The 22,318-nt window shown below is 46.8% G+C and overlaps 1 protein-coding gene across 2 annotated transcripts in view; it reads right to left on the reverse strand.

Moving 5' to 3' along the window:
* The window catches only part of LOC309354924 (vigilin-like), a 51,639-nt gene that overhangs the window by 22,094 nt on the left and 7,227 nt on the right, over positions 1–22,318 (reverse strand). For both annotated transcript variants that reach the window (XM_081885221.1, XM_081885222.1), the window contains exons 2-7: positions 8,633–8,712; positions 6,448–6,560; positions 5,026–5,174; positions 3,154–3,369; positions 2,716–2,922; positions 1,003–1,218 (exon numbers count right to left, since the gene is read on the reverse strand). In XM_081885221.1, coding sequence (XP_081741347.1) covers positions 1,003–1,218; positions 2,716–2,922; positions 3,154–3,369; positions 5,026–5,174; positions 6,448–6,523 — 864 coding nt within the window. In that variant the 5' untranslated portion in view covers positions 6,524–6,560; positions 8,633–8,712. The remainder of the gene's footprint in view (positions 1–1,002; positions 1,219–2,715; positions 2,923–3,153; positions 3,370–5,025; positions 5,175–6,447; positions 6,561–8,632; positions 8,713–22,318) is intronic.

The following is a 22,318-nucleotide window of genomic DNA, read 5'->3' on the forward strand; positions in this document are numbered from 1 at the left end:
GTAAAATTAAGGGCTGAGGCATTAATCCCGCAAATGGGGTGGTGACGGCGGCCCTGCAGGTGCTGTGTGCAGACTCCAGCACCAATCAGTGCCACCCAACATGGACCATGGGCCAGGGATGATGGGCGCTGCAGCCCAGAAACATCAGAAGGATCATGGAGCACCTTCACCCCCATCGTTCAGCCTGGACACTTGAGGTCCAGCACCAAGGGCCTTCTGGCAGTTCCCTCACTGCAAGAAGTGAGGTTACAGGGAACCAGGCAGAGGGCCTTCTCGGTAGTGGCGCCCGCCCTATGGAATGCCCTCCCATCAGATGTCAAGGAAATAAACAACTATCTGACTTTCAGAAGACATCTGAAAGCAGCCCTGTTTAAGGAAGTTTTTAATGTTTGGTGTTTTTAATATTCTGTTGGGAGCTGCCCAGAGTAGCTGGGGAAACCCAGCCAGATAGGAGGGATAAAAATAATAAAATTATTATTATTATTATCATGGGCTCCCCATCCCTACTTTGTCCTGCTAAATGGCTCACAGGAAGTTATAAGCATTCTGGTGTCCCTGATTAACGAGGGGGAAGATTTTTCTCCTGCACCTTGTAAGCGCCATTTTCGAAGCTGCATTCCCTCCAGTCAACAGGGAGGAAAGGCTTTTAAGAGGATTTCCGCTGCAACACACATGCACGTTCTCAAAAAAAAATAAATCAATGTTTCTTTTTTCTGCTGCTCCTTTGCAAATTTCAGCAAGGTGGCGGTCCCAAATCCACCCATTTCATGCAGGAAGTGCATGTAGAAGTGGCCACTGATTTCTTTAGGGCAGGTTTTTGTCTTGGCCTGTCATTCCCATCCGCCCCAGGCACCGCCGGGACCACCTGCACTCAAAGGGGCAGCTTGATGTAGCTGACACTCCCTTTCTTACAGAAACTGCCAGCTAAAATGCTAAGTGACAGAGCTCTCTACAGCTTTGGTGCCGTTAATGCCGCCTCTTGGGACAGGCAAACCCACCCACCTTATCCTCATAGATCTTGCGGATGCGCAGGAGAGCCTGGGCCACCGGCTCCTTCTCGCCGGTGATGATGATCTCGTCTTTGTTGACGCTGGGCGGCGGGATGTTGATGCGAGCCCCGGTCTCCTGCATGATCTCCTGGACCACCTTGTTGAAGGCTCCAGCAATGAAAGGGTGGAAGGCCTTCTCCAGGTTCAAGCGCTCCACGGCCCGCTTATCCTGGAACAGAAGGGGAAACCTGCTGACCCACCTGAAGAGGAGCAACCTCTGCTGGATCGCAGGCTGCCCTGGCCTGGTATAGCCAAAACCTGTGGATCAAGTCTCATAAGTTTAAGGCATTCTGTGGATCAAGTCTCAGTTCTGCACTATTCAGCCCCTCTCCTGGAAAAAGCAGGGAGGCGAATTGCTCACCGTATGCTTTCCCCTTCCTGTCAATCACCCAAGACTGATTTATTTCCCCCGCTATGAGCTTCCTTTTGAAGAAGGGAGCTGGGATACAGAAGCTCCTGTCCATAAAATGCAGTCAAGGCCAATACACAGAGCCTGAAGAGCAGCCTTGGCTGGATAACACGAAAAGCTAATCTATTCTACTTAGGAGTTCTGAATAAATGCTATTGTATATCAACCTGAAAACTGTGGGATGTATCATCACTGAAGCAGTCAACTGCAACACTTCCTGTTGCCCAGAGTGGACACACAGGGGGATGTTACTCCAGCCAGGAGGACTTCCTGTCACACCTGTCTGAAGCATCCTCCCCCTATGTGTGACCAGATAGATGGGTATGACCCTAGCAGAGTCTATAAAAGGGCTGGTCACGCAGCCATCTTCCTCTTTTGCTCTTTTCTTACAGAGGATGGAAGCCACAAGGTAGAAAGTCTGAGGCCAAGCTCAGACTTCTTTTCTCTGCAAATGTAACTGTAACCACAAGATAAAGCCTGTCTTCAAAATACTACTGTGGACTAAAGTAAACTTTATTTTTAATCAAGACTGCCGTGTTATTATTCCAGAGAGAAATAAAAGGGAAAACTTACCAGGAACAAGATAGACTGGACAAGCCAGACTGGATTGCTTGGCTTAAATGATTCTAACGAATCCATCAACTAGCTTCGAGCAATGTGCACAGGAATGTGCTCTGCTGCTTGCTCACTAGCGTGAGTGAGGAGGGATAATATTTAATCAATATATGCTCTCCTACTTTCCTCAACATTCCCACAAAAATAAACGCAAATAGCTCCGCATCCTGGTTGTCACAGTGGTCAACCTATGGGAAGCTTGCAAGCAGGACAGAACGCAACAACACTCTTCCAGCTTGCAATCATCAGGAATGGGTACCTCTGAGGCAAACTGTCTCTGACAGCCAAGGGGAAAGATAGCCATCATGGCAAGAACCCCTTCCCAGCCTTCCCAAAATACCCCATTGAAGCTGGTATCCCAGATTTAGCAATAAAACCTGGCTGCACCATATTGTGCACTTCATGAAACCCCTCCATGTTTTGCCTAGAGCCGCAAAAATTCCAGACCTTCGGTTGGGTGTCTTGTCCTGGCCGTGGAATGCAGCATGCCAGAGTCCACTGCAAAAACCTGCTCGCTGGTTTTAAAACGAAGAGAAGCCATAAGGCTGGCTGCAAGAAGTCTCTTGCACAACTGCTTCCCATTCCCGTTGCCTTCCATCTTTGGAGATAAAGGGTTGGGAGTCGCGACTCTCCCCGGCTCACCTGCTCTGCCGAAATGAGCAAGATCTCGTGCCGCGCCTTCTCGATGCCTTCTTTGGTGCCCGTGATCTTGATCTGGTTGCTGGGGTCCTCGGGCCGCGGGATGTTGATCTTGGTGGCCGTCTTCAGCTCGAGCTCCTGTAGTTTCTCGCCGTTCTTGCCGATCACAAAGCGATGGTGTTCCTTGGGGATTGTGACAGTAGCTGAAGCCTATGGAAAGGGGAGGGGACAGCGGCGTTGTTGGGTTTTCCAAATGCAGTTTTAACAAGGGCTGCTTGATACAGAAACACAGGGAGCTGCCTTACTCATTTTTTACATTTATATCCCACCCTTCATCAAAAGACCTCAGGGCAGTTCGCAGAATAATAGCTGCTTGCAGGAAAGCGAGAGGTGCTGGGGTAGAGGGCGACACACTTTGGGGTGGAAGGGCTTTGCACGCACCTGGGTCTGAAGCCGAGCGACTATTTCCTTCCGAGCTTTCATGACGGAGTCCAGTTTGCCGGTTACCATGATGGACAGGCCCTGGTCCTTGGCCAAGGAGAGCTCAATATGAGCCCCGGTCTTCTGCATGATGTCCACGCACACCTTGGCCTCGTCACCTTCTCCGAACTGGCTGTTGTCCTTGTAGCGTCGCTCTTCCAGGGGGACGTGAAACACCTGCCGAGGAAGGAAGACCTCAGGGGCCGTGTCTACATGCCACAAAATGTCTGTTTCCAAATGCAAAAGCAGTTCATGCTGGACCAAACCAAAAGGCTCATCCAGGAAAGAATCCCACTTCCCTCTGTGCCCACCAGGCATTTCCTGGTAATAAGCCCACAGACTAGGCACAAATGCAGCAGCTATGTCCCTGTTGTCCTCCTGCACATGGCATGGCACAGTGCCTCAGAACATGGGAGGTTCTGTTTAGCTCTCAGCCCGCCAATGGCTATTTGCAAACATCTATCTTGCATGAGAGCGAGTGTGGTGCAGTGGTTAAGAGTGCTGGACTAGAACCTGGGAGACCAGGGTTCAAATCCCCGCTTGGCTGTGAAGCTCACTGGGTGACGTTGGGCCAGTCACTCCCTCTCAGCCTATCCCACCTCACAGGGTGGTTGTGGGGATTAAAACGAGGGGCAGCAGGAGAACCACACCATCCACTTTGAGCTCCACAGAGAAGTGAGATATAAAGGCAATAGATAAATATGCACAATCTGCTTTCAAAGCCAACCATGGAGGGTTCCACACATTAATTTAAGTGCAGCATGGAGCAGTTTCTCCTGCTTGCCTCTGCCTCCATTTTCAATCTACTTAACTGGACGAATGAGAGTTTTTAAAAAATATACTTTTCAAGTTTGTACATTTCACTAATTTTACCATCATTTTGACATTTCAAAGCTTGACTTCCTTTCCCCTCTTTCTGCGGTTCCTTAAATTTTTAATATCTTCTGCAGATCCAAATTAACTTGATTTGCTCATTTACTCATCTTCTTTAAATACTCTTATGCAGCTGCAGGTTATTACAATAATCCTGCCAATGTTCTTATCTGTTTACAATTTATCTGTAAATATTCAATAAACAGTTTCCCTTATTTTATAATAAAAGAATGTTATCTTGGTTCCTTATTCTTCCAGTAAAGTTTCGCCATTTCTGCATATTCCGTAAGTTTTTGTATCCATTCTTCCTTTGCTGGGACACCAAAAGGCCCATCTGGTCCTGCATTCTCGTTATTGCAGCAGCCTACCAATTGCTACTGGGAAACCTACAAGGAGCTATCATGAGTTGGAAGGGACCATCAGGGTCATCTAGTCCAACCCGCGGCAATGCAGGAATCCTTTTGCCTAACTGGGGCTCAAACCCACGACCCTGAGATTAAGTGTCTCATGCTCTATCAACTGAGCTATCAAGCAGGATAGGAGCACAACAGCACTCTCTTGCTCATCCTCTCTGAACTGGTACCCAGAGGCCTCGGATACTGGAGGCGAGACAGAACAACCACGACAATGCTCTCCTAATAAGAGAAGGATGCATAGAGGCTTTTTCGCACAGTCGCTGCCAATCCTTTGCCTAGCATACATCCAAGACACTGGTTTTGAGCGAGGCAACACAAGTAGTCAGTTCAGCTCTACTGCTTCCAAGTTCAAAACCATCTTTCTAGGTCTGCCGATTATTTTGGCTACGCATCCAGCAATGAGATAAACACTTCACAATTAACATCCCCCATAGGGAAGCCTCTCTCTCTCCCTTGCACACACACCACACACACACAAGGTATTCTGCGAAGACACGCCAGCAGCAGAAGTGGAACTCCCTGTGCCCTGCCTCTGCACACTCACCTGGGTGATGACAGAGGATTTGATAGGCCGGATTTTGTTCCATACTCCCGTAAGCTCACTGGACTTTTCCCCGGGGGCTCCCTTTTCTGGGAGTGGCGGAAAGGCTTCCAAGTAAGTGGGGATGTAGGCCTCATCCTCTGGGACACCACCTGCCCAGCAGACAAACATAGAAAGAGACAGCAAGATCACACACGAGGGTGGGGAGGAATCCTGGTGTAGAGAAGGGATTGTGCAGGCAACAGAGAAGACACACCCAGGCTTCTGATCAAATTACTTCGTGGACTAGAGACCACTTAATCAGATGCATCTACTCTATATTTTGGAAAGTTGTCTGTTCACTGTGCATTTGAACCCAGCAACAAAAGAGGCAGTATCTCAAGATGCTGTGAAAATGAGGATGTTATTTTCAAAACAGCCCAATGTCGTTTCAGCCACTTATTGCCTAAAGGCGCTTCTTCAGGGGTCAAATTGAAGAACAGCCTGCAGAGATCTTGCCAGATGTATCTCCTGTTCACATGAATTGGCAAATGGGAGAGAATATCTAACAGATATTATCTCCTAAGGCTGTTTTCTCCATGTGACGCCCCCAAAGGCAGCATTGGGATGCTTTGAAAATAAAAGGTTCATTTTCACAGCATCTTGAGATACAGGTTTGTTTTGGGGTTCATTTTGGATGCTCTCTGGTTTTTGTGGGGGCAGGGAGGGGGGTTTCTGTGATGCATTTGGACACCAAACCTTGAGAAATGATTCCTGAGATCAATGAGCAGATTTTCATCTATGCTTGGATGCAATCGTACAGCACTTTTAATCAATAAGGCAGATGGAACCTTTCAAAACTGATTTTTTTGGTTTATTAGAATTCCCGAGCAATGCCTGCAAGTGAAGTATAAACCTCAGTTGGCAGGAGTAAATGCACACAGTGGTGTAGAGTAAAACAAAAATTAAGCAGCGAGGTCCACAGGGGAATGAAATGCAAAGTGGATTGTGACCATCATGCCACAAGCTTGAAATATATTATGTAAAATAAGTGCAGACGGCTGTTTACAAGCCAATGTTGCTGATAGCACAAAGCACCCTGCCATTGGTTAGCCAATAAGGCACTTGTAGTGGGATAAGAAGCCATTATTTTGATTCAATACATAGAAGATAGAACTGAACTTTTGACAAGCTTCAATAGAGCAACTTGAGCCTAGAGTCTCCCTTCCGAATGACAACTTTAGGGCCAGTAACAAAAGCGTCCCAGGAAGAGTGAAAGTTTCTTCAACCGGTGTCTGAATATTTACCTTTCCAAAGTGTGTTGGTTTATTAGTTCCGCCAATGGATTCCACTCTAGCCCTATCCATCATCAAACACGCATCTCATTCATTGCGTGAGCAGCAGCCTCACAACACACCCACACGAAAAGATTCCTGCCCATCTCACCTCGTGTTTCTTCATCCCTCAGCCCGCTGCGGTGCTCAGCAAAGCTTTCGGGTGTTAACACTGCTACCGAGCTCATAGCTTCAAACCCAGATTTGCGCGTTTCCGGTATTCCACTGTTGGAGTGACGAAAGAGAGAGAGAGAAAGTTAGGTCAGGAGTTGGCAAAGCTATTGTGACTCCTTTATAAAAAGCGACCACATCACTTAAGTCAGCCTCCTAATAACCTCGTCCCTCCAGGTGTTTGCTGGCTGGGGCTGATGAGAAATGTAGCCCAAAACATCTGGATGAGCCCAAGATTGTGCGGAGGTTGCTCTAAGTGCATCGCTCACCTTAGATCAACCATGTATTATTATCCGATGTTCTTGGACTTCTCAATACCAAATGAGCCATGCCTGAACAATAAACTCATTAGCCCAAGGCTCCCCCTTATATCTCACTACCAACACCACTGTTTGAATTCAGGTAGACGACCAGAGAAAAGTGGGATTTTTTGAGTTGCGCTGCCCCATTTGTGGTGCATCAGGCAAAAATTTTTTTTTTTGCTTGTAGAGAATGCCTCAGAATTTGAAATGCTCTCCTTGCCAAGTGTCAGATGTTGTTGCATCAAAGCAACCAACAAGAAGAGTCAAGCAAAATATTATGGGTCCCCTGTCCCTCCACTCAGACTGGTAGTGGAGGAGTGAAGGAAGTGGAAGGAAGCTATTTTAAATGAGACTCGGAGGATGTGATCTGTTTCAGGTTTGAGGGAGGATGCAACCTATTTTCTTCCGCTTCTCCAATACAATCACCGCAGTAATACTGAGGCATGAGAAACAGGCGCCATCTATTTTCAATTGTTTTTGAATTCTTAGGCGTTTGCATGAGCTGCATTAATCGCTCGCTGGATGGCTTATTTCCGCTTTACTTACATATTATTCCGTTTTTTGATAGGATGACATCGACGGCAATGTCGTTGGCTAATTTTTAACTGTTGTGCTCAAAGTTGTTGATATAAATATTTCTATATTAAAGCGGTTTGCGGTAATAAAAATATAAAATCATACAATAAAACCTTAAAATAGTTTTAAAAAATCAATTAACCATTGTGGAAGGATGTATTCTTCTTTTTTTAATTATTTTTTTTATTTTCAATGCAGAGTCATAACAAAAATTACAAACATTGAATCCAAAATAATACTATACATTCAAAGATCCCGGGAACATATAGAAAAAAACCAGAAAAGGAAAAGAAAAGAAAAAAAAAGCAAAGGAAACAAAGCTAAACTAAACAAAAACAAAAAAGCACACATCTACAGAACAAAACCATATCATTACGTACATAAACACAAATGGACTTCCTTCCTTTGTTGTAAGACCTCAAAAAATTTACTCTTACTGTATTGTTGTGTCTAATTAGATTACTTCCATCTTTGTGCTTTTTTACACCATTTTTCTTATTCTTTAACCCTGTAAAGCATCATTCATTACATACCAATATACTAACTCCAGAACAATGTTTTTTCATATACTCTTTAGCACAACCCCATTCTTTTAATAATTTCTGGTCCGATTGTCCCCTTATGTAAGCTGTGAGTCTTGCCAGATTTATGTATTCACAAAATTTAATTTGCCAATCTTTCGCTGATGGAATTTTTCTGCCTTTCCAGTTTTTAGCTATAAGCATCCTGGCAGCTGTTGTTGCATAAAGGAATACTTTCCTTTGATTTTCAGGGATATCATTTGTAATTAAACCTAAAAGGAATGCCTCCGGTTTTTTACTAAAGGATATTTTAAACATCTTTTTGAGTTCTTCATAGATTTCATTCCAGAATTGTTTAATAGGTCGGCATTCCCACCACATGTGAAACATTGTTCCTGTTTCTTTTTTACATCTCCAACAGGTGTTCGATTTTAATTTGTAATTTTTAGCCAATTCTACTGGAGTTAAGTACCGGAAGGATGTAGTCTTCATTGCCTGTGTAGGCCTGGAGGAATAGAAGCTTTTAGCAGGTGTTTTAGTGTTGTTGGAAAAGCAGCACACACGTTAAATCAAACCAAACACATGCACAAATACATTGCCCACCCCATGGCACAGATGGGAAGGATGCACCCATGCTTTCCACCTTAGCAGAGGCTCCCAGCGATCCCGGGTCCCCCGTTGCACCTCACTCTTCCCTTTTGCTGGATGCGGGGAGCGGGAGACTCACCTGCAAAATGGTCAAGTGCCAGAAGGGTCCGTCCAGAACGAGGCTACCTGTGGCGCTTCAGCGTGACGGCTGCTTTGGTCCTGAAAGAAGGATTAAGCGCTGTCAGGAGGACCAACTTATGAGCAGCGCAAGGGGAGCCCCTTCCGCCTGAGCTTGGAAACAAACTCTTCAATATAGCCCTGTGCCAAAACGCAAGGTAGGTTATCCCTGCAAATTGTGACTGGCTGTAAGCAGTATAAAAATGAAATTAATACTAATAATTTTTACCATTTGAAAATGGCGCGTAGACAGTCCATTGTAGTGACAGTAACACAGGTTTAAGGTGCCATTTGGCAATTAGCTTATATATCTGAGGTTCTAAGTGTACAGAAAGAGAGAGAGAGAAAGGGATATCTGCTCCATTTTGGAATGGGATTTTTTAATGAAATCATTTTTTAAAGAAATATAAAACTATAACAATCCAAATGCCTTCCCCCCACACCCTCGATGGAGCCTATTGTCAGCATTTACAACTGTGTATTATTTTATATTCCAGGGGTCAGCAAACCTTTTCAGCAGGGGGCTGGTCCACTGCCCCTCAGACCTTGTGGGGGGCTGGACTATATTTTTTGGGGGAGGGGGGAATGAACAAATTCCTATGCCCCACACATAACCCAGAGATGCATTTTAAATAAAAGGACACATTCTACTCATGTAAAAACACGCTGATCCCAGGACCATCCGTGGGCCGGATTTAGAAGGCGATTTGGCTGGATCCGGCCCCCAGGCCTTAGTTTGCCTACCCATGCTATTCTATATCAATCCATATGGTCCATAATATTTGTTACATTGCGAGCAGATTAAAATCTGCTTGCAATGGTCTCCTAAATAATAGATTATAATTTTTTCCCATTCTTTTTTGAAGTTTTTGTCCTCTTGGTTCCTGAGCCTTCCAGTCAGTTCTGCCATTTCTGCATAGTCCATCAGCTTAGTTGGCCATTCCTCCCTGGTAGGGACTCTTTCTTCTTTCCATCCCTGGGCTAATAGCATCCATGAGGCTGTTGTAATGTACCATAAAAAGTGTTTTCTGGTCCCATTTTGGGATAGTTTTATTGTGTTTCATAACTAATTATTTTGCCTGTGGATATAAATCTACTGCAACCTGTCCCGGGACTTTCTGGCGAAAGACAGGTGAGGAAACCTTATAAATAAATAAATGTCAAAGAATATGACCGAGCTGAGGTTAGGAGGCAACTACTGGCAAACGATAAGGTCTGTGGTTTAAGAAAATAAATAGCAGGCCTGCGGGATCAGCCCAATGTCCCATCTAACCCAGCACCTAGTCCTCATCTTCCCTTCCTGTCCATGAAAAGACGGCTCACAACTTGCAGCAAAGGTGTTTCTCGTGCCCTCGGCTTCCCAACCCCCATTAAGAAAGAGAGGCGGCGGCGGCAGCAGCAGCGCTAAGCTCTATGGGGAGGATTTGAGAGAAATCCTCTTAAGGCAACCGTAAAGGAAGGAAGAACGAACCTCCTTGCACTTGGCAGGGGCTGCTATCACCTCTGTATCAAAGCTGCATCCAGTATAGGAAAGGTTGCTGGAGGAAGGGAGAGAGATTGCTAGAGAGAATCCCCCCTTGGTGCACATGGCCTGTGAACTCCTAATCCCCAAACAGCCTTAAAGCTGTTTGCTGAAGAACAGATCCTGCCCCCGCCCCAAGATCCTGCCCCCGCACAACCTTGACTATCTTTTAGGGAGCTGGATATCACTAAAGCGGAATTTTATTCTATTTTTTTTCCTTCCAAAAAGCAGGAGTCATGCGATGCCAGCCTCTCCAGGATTTCTGCAGAACTTGCACTTACACTTGGTATTATCTTGTTTCCAAAAATCAAGAAGAAATAAAGAGACAGATCGTGTTAGATTGCTAACAGTTCTTTTTCTTCTAACTTTCGCAGCTCTAATTTTATCGTATTACGGTAAAAGCTCAATATTATTATTTTTTTTAATCATTTATCAACTAACAGAAGCAGGTATATTTAACACATTTGCCCCTCTGGGTTGTATCCGATGCTAGTGCTACTCATCACACTTATAAGCAACTGCCTTACAGAGGTTTGGAACAATCATAGGGCTCAATCATAGAGCTGTGCTATTGGTACAGCCTCCAAGGAACAGAATTGTAGAGTTGGAAAGGACCGCAAGGATCGTCTAGTCCTATGCCTACAATGCAGGAATCTTTTGCCCAATGGGCCCACTAATACTAATACCCTCTTTTTCCTCCAGAAGGGGCCACAGCTCAGTGGTGGAGCACCTGCTCTGCACACAGAAAGCCCCACGCTCATCCCTGATGGCACCTCCAATTTAAAAGACTCCAGGGTAAGCCCTCTTTCTCTGTCCGAGACCTTGGAGAGCCACTGCCAGGCAGTGGAAAAGCTAACTGGTCTGACTCTGCAAAAGGCAGCTTTCCAGTGTTCAAAAAGTGATTTCGACGGACGCAATGAATGCATTTTGGCACAGCTTGAGTTGTTTAGTTGTTTAGTCGTGTCCGACTCTTTGTGACCCCATGGACCAGAGCATGCCAGGCACTCCTGCCTTCCACTGCCTCCCGCAGTTTCGTCAAATTCATGTTGGTAGTTTCGAGAACATTGTCCAACCATCTCGTCCTCTGTCGTCCTCTTCTTCTTGTACCCTCCATCTTTCCCAACACCAGGGTCTTTTCCAGGGAGTCTTCTCTTCTCATGAGGTGGCCAAAGTATTGGAGCCTCAGCTTCAGGATCTGTCCTTCCAGTGAGCACTCAGGGCAGATTTCCTTCAGAATGGAGAGGTTTGATCTTCTTGCAGTCCATGGGACTCTCAAGAGTCTCCTCCAGCACCATAATTCAAAAGCATCAATTCTTTGGCGATCAGCCTTCTTTATGGTCCAGCTCTCACTTCCATACATTACTACTGGGAAAACCATGGCTTTAACTATACGGTACAGCTTGAGTACCGTGCAGCAAAGTTCAAAAGAACACACAACGGGAAGGGTAACTGCACCGCAATCAGCACATGGGTCCATGAAGCATGGATTAAAATTCATAGAGGGCAACATCCCTAGTCCAGAGTTGCCTGCCTCTGCCTTTCGGACTCTCTGATACCTGAATTCCCCTCCTGGGACACAGCGATCAACCCCACAGATCTGCCCAAGCTAAGCCGTTTGTGTGGGGAGAGGCAGTCCAAAACACCACGCTGCCCCGACAAGGACGGATGGGCAATGCCTTCCTACTGCAGCACTGCCATGTTCCCTGGGAACTGGCCCTCGTTTGCCACGCGCCCCCCTGTTGCCATGCGTCCCCTCTCCCCCCCCACCCCAAGCTCCCGGCTCTGCACCGCACGGTGACCGAGTTACAACCTCTTCTCCTTGATGCAATCCGACAGGACTGCGGCCTCTGGCCATCAATAAATAAAGACGGGAGAGAGAAAGAGCTAAAGACGTAAACAAGGAAAGCTGCTGGAGAGGCAGGGGAAACCCAGCGCTGAACTGCAGGAGCCTGGCCTCCCAAGATGAAAAGAGGACACCTCCAGAATCTACAGAACCAACAGATGCTTCTTTTAAAGAAAAATCAAGGCATGGCTCTAGTCCTCAAGGTGTTAAGGAGACACGTGCATCTGAAAGCAAGGGAGATTCCCCCTAGCAGGTCAGGGACACAGGAAGCTGCCTAATGCGGAGTCAGACCACTGGCCCATCTTGCTCAGTGCTGCCTACACTGACTGGCAGCAGCTCTCCAGGATTTCAGGTGGGGGTTTCAAGGAACCCTACCTGGGCATGCCAGGGGCCCAAAGCTGTGACCTTCTGCTTGCAAGTGGTGTTAGAAATTAGCCAGGTGTGTTTTTGCAACTGGTGCAGGTCCAACTGCAACCACATGGAGATCTCTGGGTGACAGGTTAGCAACTGACATCTCCATCTGGCTGGCCACGCCAGCTTCCTTAAGCAGGTAAGCAGAAGAACTTATGTACTGCATTTATACCCCACTTTTTTCTGCAAGGATTACATGGTTCCTCCCCCCCCCCCTCAGTTAATCCTTACAACAACCTTGTGAGGTAGGCCCAAGATCACCCAGTGGGCACCATGACTGAGTGGAGATTTGAACCCTGATCTCCCAAGCCCCAGTCTGACACTCTAACCCAGAGATTTCCAAACTTTTCATGTTGATCACGCTTTTTAGACATGCATCATTTCATGACCAGTAATTCAGTTTTACTAGCAAACCAGAGGTTAAACTAACCTCTTATAAGAGCGTGGGGAGCGTTTGCGTGACACAACTACACACTGTGGATGACACACTAATGTGTCATGTGACACTCAGTTTGGAAAGCTCTGCTCTAACCACTACACCACCCTGGCTCCCTAGAGTCCTTCTGCTATGGGGCAGCTGTATAAATTAAGTAGGTAAAGAAATGTGGGGAAAACAAAATGTCACTTAGAGAAGGATTGGAAATATTTTCTTTGAAGACTTGGTTTGTTTTATTCTGGATTGTTTTATTTGATGTTGTGTGTTGTAAGCCGCTTTGAGGTTTTTTCTTTTAAAATATAAAGCGGTATAGAAATGAAATTAACAACAACAAATTTCACCATAAAAGGCACCTAGATACACCGTTGTGGCAACCATAACCTAGGTTTAAGGTGCCATTTGGCAATGAGCTTATATATCTGAGCTTCTAACACGACCTGCAAGGCAGATGCTGTACCACTGAGCTGTGGGGCTATTCATACAGCCGTTCTCTCTGCCTTGCGAAATGAGACCAGAGCGACGAGGCTGAGTCACAAGCTTGATAGTTGACAAGCAGAAAGTTCACCAGGTTGAAGAGAGTGACACCGTATGGGAAAGGAAGCTTTCCAAGTTCCCTGTCCCAAGTGCTTACTGTCTGCAGAAAGTGGAACACCGCTGGACAGGAAACGTCACCTGTGTGTTGATTCATGTGTGGGTCTGGTGGAAAAGGAGGGGAGGACAGGCACATCACCGGTAGCAAGAGTTCTGAATGAGGCATCTGAAAATAGATTGTGCGCCCTGCCAGCACAAGGGAGAAAAGGGAGAGGTGTTTGCAGACAGGGTGGAGAACAGCTGTTTCTGTGCAGGCTTAAGTCATCTGCTGTTTTGCCTCTGGTTGAACTTTTCAACCTCCAGCTTCTTGTCCTGCCATCTTGCCTCTCTTACTCCTTCGCACAAAAAGGAAAATAATGCAAAACTGGTTCTCAAAGTGTACCAAACTAAACATTTCTCCAAGCTTCCCATTTCCTGCACTAGCTGGCCGAATTCTCTGCCAGAGTGGAAGAGCAGCGCATCAAGGCCGCAGGAACAAGCTGGGCCGGCTCCGCTCCAGTTTGATTACAGAAGATCGCTGGGCTCTGGCTTTGAGCCTGGCCTCCAAAGCAGCACAACTTTATTCATCGGGAAATCTCTCGTTTACCCGGCTGGCAGCACAAGCAGAGCTGTGCAAACACCAGGAAGGCCAAGGGGACGGCGAGGGCCAAAAGCAGCCGTCAGCCACAGAATGAAGAGAGATGCAGGCCAAGCAAGCAGTTGCTCTTTTTTTTTTGGGACTCCGAAAAGAACGGCAGCCAATCAAGGCTGTGTTGGCGCTTGAGGATAAGCATGAGCCTCTGGCCAGAGTGGGGAGCCTCAGCCCCAGGGTTCAATGCAGCTCTCCTGATAGCCTTCCCCCCAATTGTTTGCATGCTCCAGTACCCATGAAATTTGGAAGAACCTCGGGTGGGGGAACACGGGGCAGAAGAGAGATGCCTTTCTGAAGTCTTGGCAAATGGGGCAGGAGAAGGCACATAGCAAAAAACCATGGCATTCACTCCTACAAGATGTATAGCTACCAACCTGGAAACGTTAGACAAGCTCAGGGATGGGAAGTCCATCTTTTCGCCATGGTTATTTTTGAGCTCCATAGTCCAAAACAGGATGATTCTGAATGTCAGCTGCTGGGGGATGGCAAGGAAGGAAAGCACAGTTGTGCTCAAGTCCTGCTTGTGGGCATCCAATGGGCATCAGCTGGCCTTCACCAGGGACCTAACCTTTAGCATGGCAGGCCCTGCCAGCAGCGTTTCAGCAGGAACCACCCTCCACCTCCTTTCCGACACCTTCTGAAAACGAGGTTGTTTAGACAGGCCTTTGCAATAAGAGTTTTCTCTTCTTCGCCAACTGGCATTTACTGACAAGCTTTTAGAGATGCTTTTTGTGGAGTTTATTCACTGTGTGCCGTATATCACCTTGACATATTTTAATGGAGGTGTGGGTTACAAATACGTAAATAAAATCTGGTTGGCTGCTGGGGGAACAGGATGCTGGGTTACACTGGCCTTTGACCTGATCCAGAAGGCCTCACCTTACGTTCTTAAGACATTAAGCCTGAAAACTGAGAAAGCCAACTGCTCCCCCCATCCATCCCGGACTCCTGGCATACAGTGATAACAAATGGAGCTGACGCTCTCCGAGTTATATGAAGGAAATGGTTGCCTAAGAAGCAGAAGTTTTAATAATGCCCAGTACTGGCAGCCAGGCCTGCCTTGCTCCCTAAATGAAACCATGAACAGCGATTGTCACCCAGACTACAGACCAGTCTCTGTATTCCAAGCTCCAAAATGTCTTGTGAGGAAAGCACCCTCTAAGGGGGGCTGTGTTGCTAACTCTGGAGCAAATGCCTTGGGATCTCATTAACTCCAACTGAAAGTTTCAGAGTGTTTTTCTCGGCCCGATCCCATTGCGCAGATGCATTCAGGAGTGTTTCTCAATCATTAAGGCTAAAGCTGTTGAGATGAGAAGGCATGAGAATGGGTTTCACTTTTGCCAAACCCTAGTCAGCTGCTCAGCGCCAACTGGGCTGGCATACAGTTCCTTCCCTAGTTTTTTTTATTCCAGTTGTGTAAAAATCTGTTTTGGAGGGACCTTAGGGGTGAGCAGGCTCTGAGCAGCGGCTGTTCATACCCAAGCTGTCTTCCGTAACCATGAGGACCAGAGCAATTATACATACCCTCTCCTACTACTCATGGTTAGAGAAGACTGTCTGCATACCAATAGCCACTGCTGAGATCCTGCGTGGTTAGGAAGTAGAGGGTGCAATAACACTGCAGCAGCTAAGCAGGTCTAGGTCCGGTCAGTGTTTAGATGGGAGGCTCCCTAGGAACCTTACGTACAGTCTTGAGATCCATGGTGGAAGAAATAATAACTGTGTACTTTCCAGGCAGGTTTAACCGCAGCAGCTTCATTTTAAAAGTGGACCATTGTGCAGCATTATATTCAGAGAAACATAGCCGTTGTGGTCAGGGTTCAAAATTAGCAGGGCATCAGGCGCATTTCGCACCTAAAAATTCTCCATTTGCCAGCACCTCTAAAAGTCTGGGACACAGGTGGCGCTGTGGGTTAAAGCCTCAGCGCCTAGGACTTGCCGATCGAAAGGTCGGCGGTTCGAATCCCCGCGGCGGGGTGCGCTCCCGCTGCTCGGTCCCAGCGCCTGCCAACCTAGCAGTTCGAAAGCACCTCCGGGTGCAAGTAGATAAATAGGGACCGCTTACCAGCGGGAAGGTAAACGGCGTTTCCGTGTGCGGCTCTGGCTCGCCAGAGCAGCGATGTCACGCTGGCCACGTGACCCGGAAGTGTCTCCGGACAGCGCTGGCCCCTGGCCTCTTGAGTGAGATGGGCGCACAACCCCAGAGTCTGTCAAGACTGGCCCGTACGGGCAGGGGTACCTTTACCTTTACCTAAAAGTCTGGGTGCCATTTTTTGCACCTTGCACACTCAAGGATCACTGGAATGTATGTGCTTTGAAGCCTCAAAGTATATGTTAAGGATAGACAATACGTTAAGGAGTTTAGCAATAAAGAGTAGAGTGTTTTGAAAACTGAAGTATGGTATCAATATTTTTATTGTAAACACCAAATTAAACATGCATTCGCAATTTCTGTTAAAAATGTGATATTAACAATATGCTTATCAAATTAATAAAAAGTGTTGCCGATCTCCCCAAATGGAGACTAGACATTCTGTTTTGGCACCCACAACCCACTTGGCTCCTAGCTTTTCTATTACAGTTTCTAACACTGATGGTGGCTGGTAGCAGTTGATCACCTTATCCTCCATCAGTTGGGGTACTCTTTTCAAGCCGTCCCTCGCTACATCCAATTCCACTGTTTAAATTCGGTGTTGAGTGAAAACGTATTTTATTTTTGTCTGTCCTAAATCTTCAGTTTCATTGGGTGGTCCAGGTCCTAGTATTATGAGAAAGTGAGGAAGTACATATCCCTTCCCACTTTCTATAAACCATGCTATGCCAGATGTCAACCAATTTGCAGAAGACAGCAGGTGACTTAAGGAACAGTAACAAACAGGCAAAATGACTGACAGGTCCCAGCTACCAAGCAAGTTGAGGCAGGGTTAAGAAGTGAAAAGGAAGCAACGATATGCGGTTACTGTTCCCCAACGTCGCTGACTGAGGACACAGCAAGACACTATACTTTACAGGAATAGGTTGAACACTGGCAACCAGTTGCCCTTCTCTGACCTGGAAGCAACGGAAGGGAACCGACGGCCCTTCAGATGTCGTTGGACTCCAAATCCCATCAAGCCCAAGCCAGCATAGCCCAGTGATCAGGGATGATGGGAGCTGTAGTTCGGCAGCAACTGGAGGGCAAGAGGTTCCCCATCCCTGGCCTAGAGCAAGCCTTCTGACCACGACCAAAGATACTTTCATCAGGGTTGCTAGGCAACAGCACATTGGCCACATCTCAACTACCGCAAGCCAGGAAAAAGAGAAAGAGTGGCTGAGGAAGGCATTAAGTGGGATCTTGGGGGAAAAACATTGCTGAGATGACAACATGAGGCATACTTATCACAGGGCACTCTTCAGTCTTTGATCTGAAGTTCTGGGACTGATGCTTCCTTCACAGGGGTATTCAAGGAGGAAAGAGTTAGGCCCAGAAATGTCACAAACTGGGGCACAGCTATGACTTACTATGACTGACTGCCTGCCTTCCTTGTTACCATCAGTCTACTGGGGGGCCCCGAAGGCTGAAAGTGACGGACTAGGCCTGCCGTGTTTTCTGGGAAGGGAGGGAGGCTGAAAAAATAGTAGGGTTGGGGGGGGGGGTCGAAGGCCTTTGCAATCCCATGATAGGAATTCTTAGGAAAGGGGCTGAAAACAGATTTGACAGCATCATTTTCCCAAGCCCACCACAAAAGACCACTCACATATTCATAAAAAGGGATACTGTAGAGATGGAAAATGCACAGCAGGGGTGGGGAATGGGGTTTCAGTCTGGAGGTCACCTTTCCTCAAGGAGAACGTTCTGGGGAGGGGGGCTCCATGGAAAGGGTGGAAAGAAATTTGTGGAGAAACAGGTGAGATTCTTCCCTTTATACAGTAAACTTAAGAGGTTTACACGTACAGCCACATCTCCACTCACACCTCCTGAACCTCCAGCAGACAAGCGAGAGGCAGTATAACTGCTTGACCCATTCCAGCCAGGAAAAAGGACTCAAGGAACACAGAGCAGAGTGGGAAGAACTACAGGGGCCAGGTAGAAAGGTCTGGAGAGCCACACACCTGATGTACAGTGGTACCTCAGTTTACGAACTTAATCTGTTCCGGAAGTCCATTCTTAAACCAAGGCATGCTTTCCCATAGAAAGTAATGGAAAATGGATTAATCCGTTCCAGACAAACAACCCCTAAACAGCAATTTAACATGAATTTTACTATCTAATGAGACCATTGATCCATAAAATGAAGGCAATAATCAACGTACTGTACTATAAAATAAATAAGACAGTATTGTAGATTATAAATATTAAAATTAATTTTTCCTCTTATGTGCACTGATGATAGTCATTGTTTGGAGGGGGGACTTTTATCCATTTCTGCAGTCACACAATCAACCAGTAGCTGAACTGGGTTCCATAGTGTCACAAAAACGAAGACACAAACCACAGTCACAAGTCAGTCCCGTAAAACGAAGAACAAGTCAGAGTAAAATAAATAAATGAAAAAGCCACACAAACAAAACCGCAACAAAATAGCAAAAACAAAAGCTCCAAATATCACACCTCTGTGTTGCGTAGGTGCTCGGGACTCAACAGCCGACAGACTCAACAGAAAGCCTCAGATTAGCAGCGGGGGACACAATTTATAAATGGAACACACTCAACAGGAAGCGGAACATGTTCTGCTTCCAAGGCAAAGTTCACAAACCAACAACACCTACTTCCGGGTTTCCAGCATTCTTATTCCAAGTTGTCCATAAACTAAGCTGTTCTTTAACCAAGGTACCAATGTACAGGAAAGGGCAACCAAAATCACCAGCTGGCTGAGGCACCTTTCCTATGACAAGAGGCTAAAGGGGGAATTGGGGTGTTGAACTAGCAGGCCTCCAGTGTGGCCAACATTGGCTTTCCCCAACCAGGTGTTTTCCAGATGTTGTCTGACTCCCATCACGCCCCGTCAGTATGATCTGGGATGACGGGTATCACAGTCCAACAACATCTCAAGGTACCAGGTTGGGGAAAGCTGGCTTACACCATTCTAAAATGAGTGTTGTGGAATTACTGGTTGCCGAACACGGCCCCAGGTCCAAATCTTCACTTTTGGATACCTTCAAGCGCTGGCAAGCATAGCCGGAGGAACAAAAGGACCAAAATGCAGGCGTTGTTTTGCAGCCCCACCGCTTGCGATTGTTCATTCAGACTTCTCAAGAGCCTTTAATTGGGCTCCGCAGCGACTCTCTGGGTCTCGGAGGGCCACGCAGGTGCAGGTGCTAAAAGCAGCTCCTATTTTCATATCAGTGGGAGTTGCCGTTTCCCCCTTGAGTTGAGACGGAGAGAGCACTTGACGAAAAGCAAGAGGTTGTGGAGGGAATAAAGCTTTTCTTTTGTCTTAACACGTTTGCTGGTGTATGTAAAGCTACACCCATTGTACTCTCAGCATTATCATCCAATGATTATGCATTGTCTCTGCCCAGAATTCAATCTTTCTCCCCATTACTCATAAGCATGCACCAGTGAAGGAGAGCTGACCCCCTTTTCTAGCCAGGTAGCAGAGATGTTAAAGAAGGGAGCCAGCAACCTACACAGCCTTGCAGCTGATATCACACAGGTGGAAAGAGAGTTTTGCATGCAGAAGGTCCCATGATCAATCCTCAACATCTCCAGGATGGACAGGGAAGACCCCCTCACCTGGAAGTTCTGGAGAACATCGGTCCATCGCTGTAAGCAATACGGAGCTACACAGACCATTTGCCCAACTCCACAGAAGGTAGAGCATCAGTCTTGCACAAGGCTGGCCCTGGCATCAGTCCCTGGCATCTCCACTACCAGACTACCGGTGAAGGCAATACTCAACTAGCAAGACCAAGGGTCTGACTTGGTAGTTTCCTCTGTTCCTAGAAAAGGGGTCCCCAGCCAAATTTGGGGCTTGGCTTCTATGACTGCCACCACCCCACTCCAAAATTACCAAGGGAATGCAGCACTCGACAGAGAAGATTTCCCCACCCTGGTGTTAAAGCATGTTGAGGAACAAAGTCTGAAAGCAGCAGATGGCACCATAGGGCAGCCCAACATTTGATGGGAGTGGCCCAACTCACTTTCGAAACCAAGATTTGACTGTCAGAGGGGATTTTGAGTGAGATGTTGCTTTTCGTTACAACAGGGATGGGGAGCCTGTGGCCCTCCAGATGTTGCTGGACTCCAGCTCCCATCAGCCCCAGGTCAAGCATGCTGGGATTGGCAATTCAGCAGCAATCTGGTTAGCATGACTTTCTGGTTAGTGGGGAACAGTAGTCCACTGCAGCCAAACCATGGTTTCCACTTCACTCACCAAACCATGGTTTTTCATCCACAAGGTAGGATGTCATCAACACTTTCTGAATGGGGCTCTAGATGATTTAGAAATGTGACCACAGGAAGTACAATGCAGTGGCTGACTTAACTGCACCACCTCTCAAAGCTGCTACTTAAACTTACTTCTTTTGCCCCTCAGCAAATGTCATTTGGCAGCAGCTCTACCACCCACATCTATTCCCACTAAATCAGGTGAGTGCCTCTTCTCATCCCATGCAAAGATGTGACATCTAAACTAATATTTTCATTGTGTACAGTGGTACCTCAGGTTAAGTACTTAATTTGTTCCGGAGGTCTATTCTTAACCTGAAACTGTTCTTAACCTGAAGCACCACTTTAGCTAATGGGGCCTCCTGCTGCCGCCGCACCGCCAGAGCCCGATTTCTGTTCTTATCCTGAAACAAAGCTCTTAACCTGAAGCACTATTTCTGGGTTAGCGGAGTGTGTAACCTGAAGCGTATGTAACCCGAGGTACCACTGTATTGTGCACTGTTAAGGGGCGTGCGGAAAGAGAATTCACCTGATGTTTCTGCACATTGCAAGAAAGGTTCAGATGTTCTGTGGCTGCACCAAGCGTAAGCAGTTGACCCTGCAGACTGATCTGGAGGCCAAAAGGAACCAAAACCATCTTGAAAAACTAATCGCTACACCCTAGTCAGCAGGAGATGGAAGCCAGGAATTGAGATGGGGTCGGACTAGTTAGCTACTGGGGCAAACAAATAAGCAGCAGAAATGACAGCTTTCACTGTGTGCTATAAAAACTGTATTGGATTTTGAATGCAATGTTCAAGGAGCTGGGCCACACAGATGGCCAGCCTGTGACCTAGTCGGCACAGCCAGCCTTGACAGCAGGAATGTGCAGTATGGCTTGGCAGTGACTAGGAGGCCAGATGACCACATATTGCCAAGCTATTCCAGGAGAACTCTATAGATTTATTCAGAAGCTTGTCCAGGCTTCCCTAATGGCCCAAGAAACATTCCTGGAAAAAGAACTCCCCCACTACGAGCTACCTTCCACTCAGTGTTAAAAAGTCAAATATGTAAGCTAGATTTTAAAAGCCTAGAAAAATAAGGATAGGCACTAAGCAGGAGAACATTCCACAATTGCGGTGCCACCACTGAGCAGACTCTACCAACTCATGAAAACATAAGGAGAGCCTGCTGGATGAGGTCAATGGCCCATCTACTCCAGCATCCTGTTCTCACAGTGGCCAACAAGGTGACTGTGGGAAAGCCACAAGCAGGATTTGAGTCCATGAGCACCCTCTCCTCCTACGTTTTCCAGCCACTGGTATTCAGAAGCATTGCTGCCTCCAGTTGTGGAGGCAGAGAATAGCTATCATGGCTAGAGGGAGCCACTGCTATCGTCTTATCCTCCATGAATTCATCTAATCCTCTTTAAAAGACTTCTAGGTTGATGCCCATCACTGCTTCCTGTAGGAGTAAGTTTCATAGTTTAGCTATACTCAGCCATAATTATACACCTTTAGGTGCCAGGCAAAAATGTTCCTTTTTAACCAGGCCTTTGGTTGATCTGATTGATATCTTAAAAGGTAAAGGGACCCCTGACCGTTAGGTCCAGTCGCAGACTCTGGGGTTGCGGCGCTCATCTTGCTTTACTGGCCGAGGGAGCTGGCATTTGTCTGCAGACAGCTTCCAGGTCATGTGGCCAGCATGACTAAGCCGCTTCTGGCAAATCAGAGCAGCGCACGGAAACGTCGTTTACCTTCCCGCTGGAGTGGTACCTATTTATCTACTTGCACTTTGACGTGCTTTCGAACTGCTAGGTTGGCAGGAGCAGGGACTGAGCAACAGGAGCTCATTCCATCACAGGG

This window comes from Podarcis melisellensis, assembly GCF_964234715.1.
Source record: "Podarcis melisellensis genome assembly, chromosome: 13".
NCBI lineage: Eukaryota > Metazoa > Chordata > Lepidosauria > Squamata > Lacertidae > Podarcis > Podarcis melisellensis.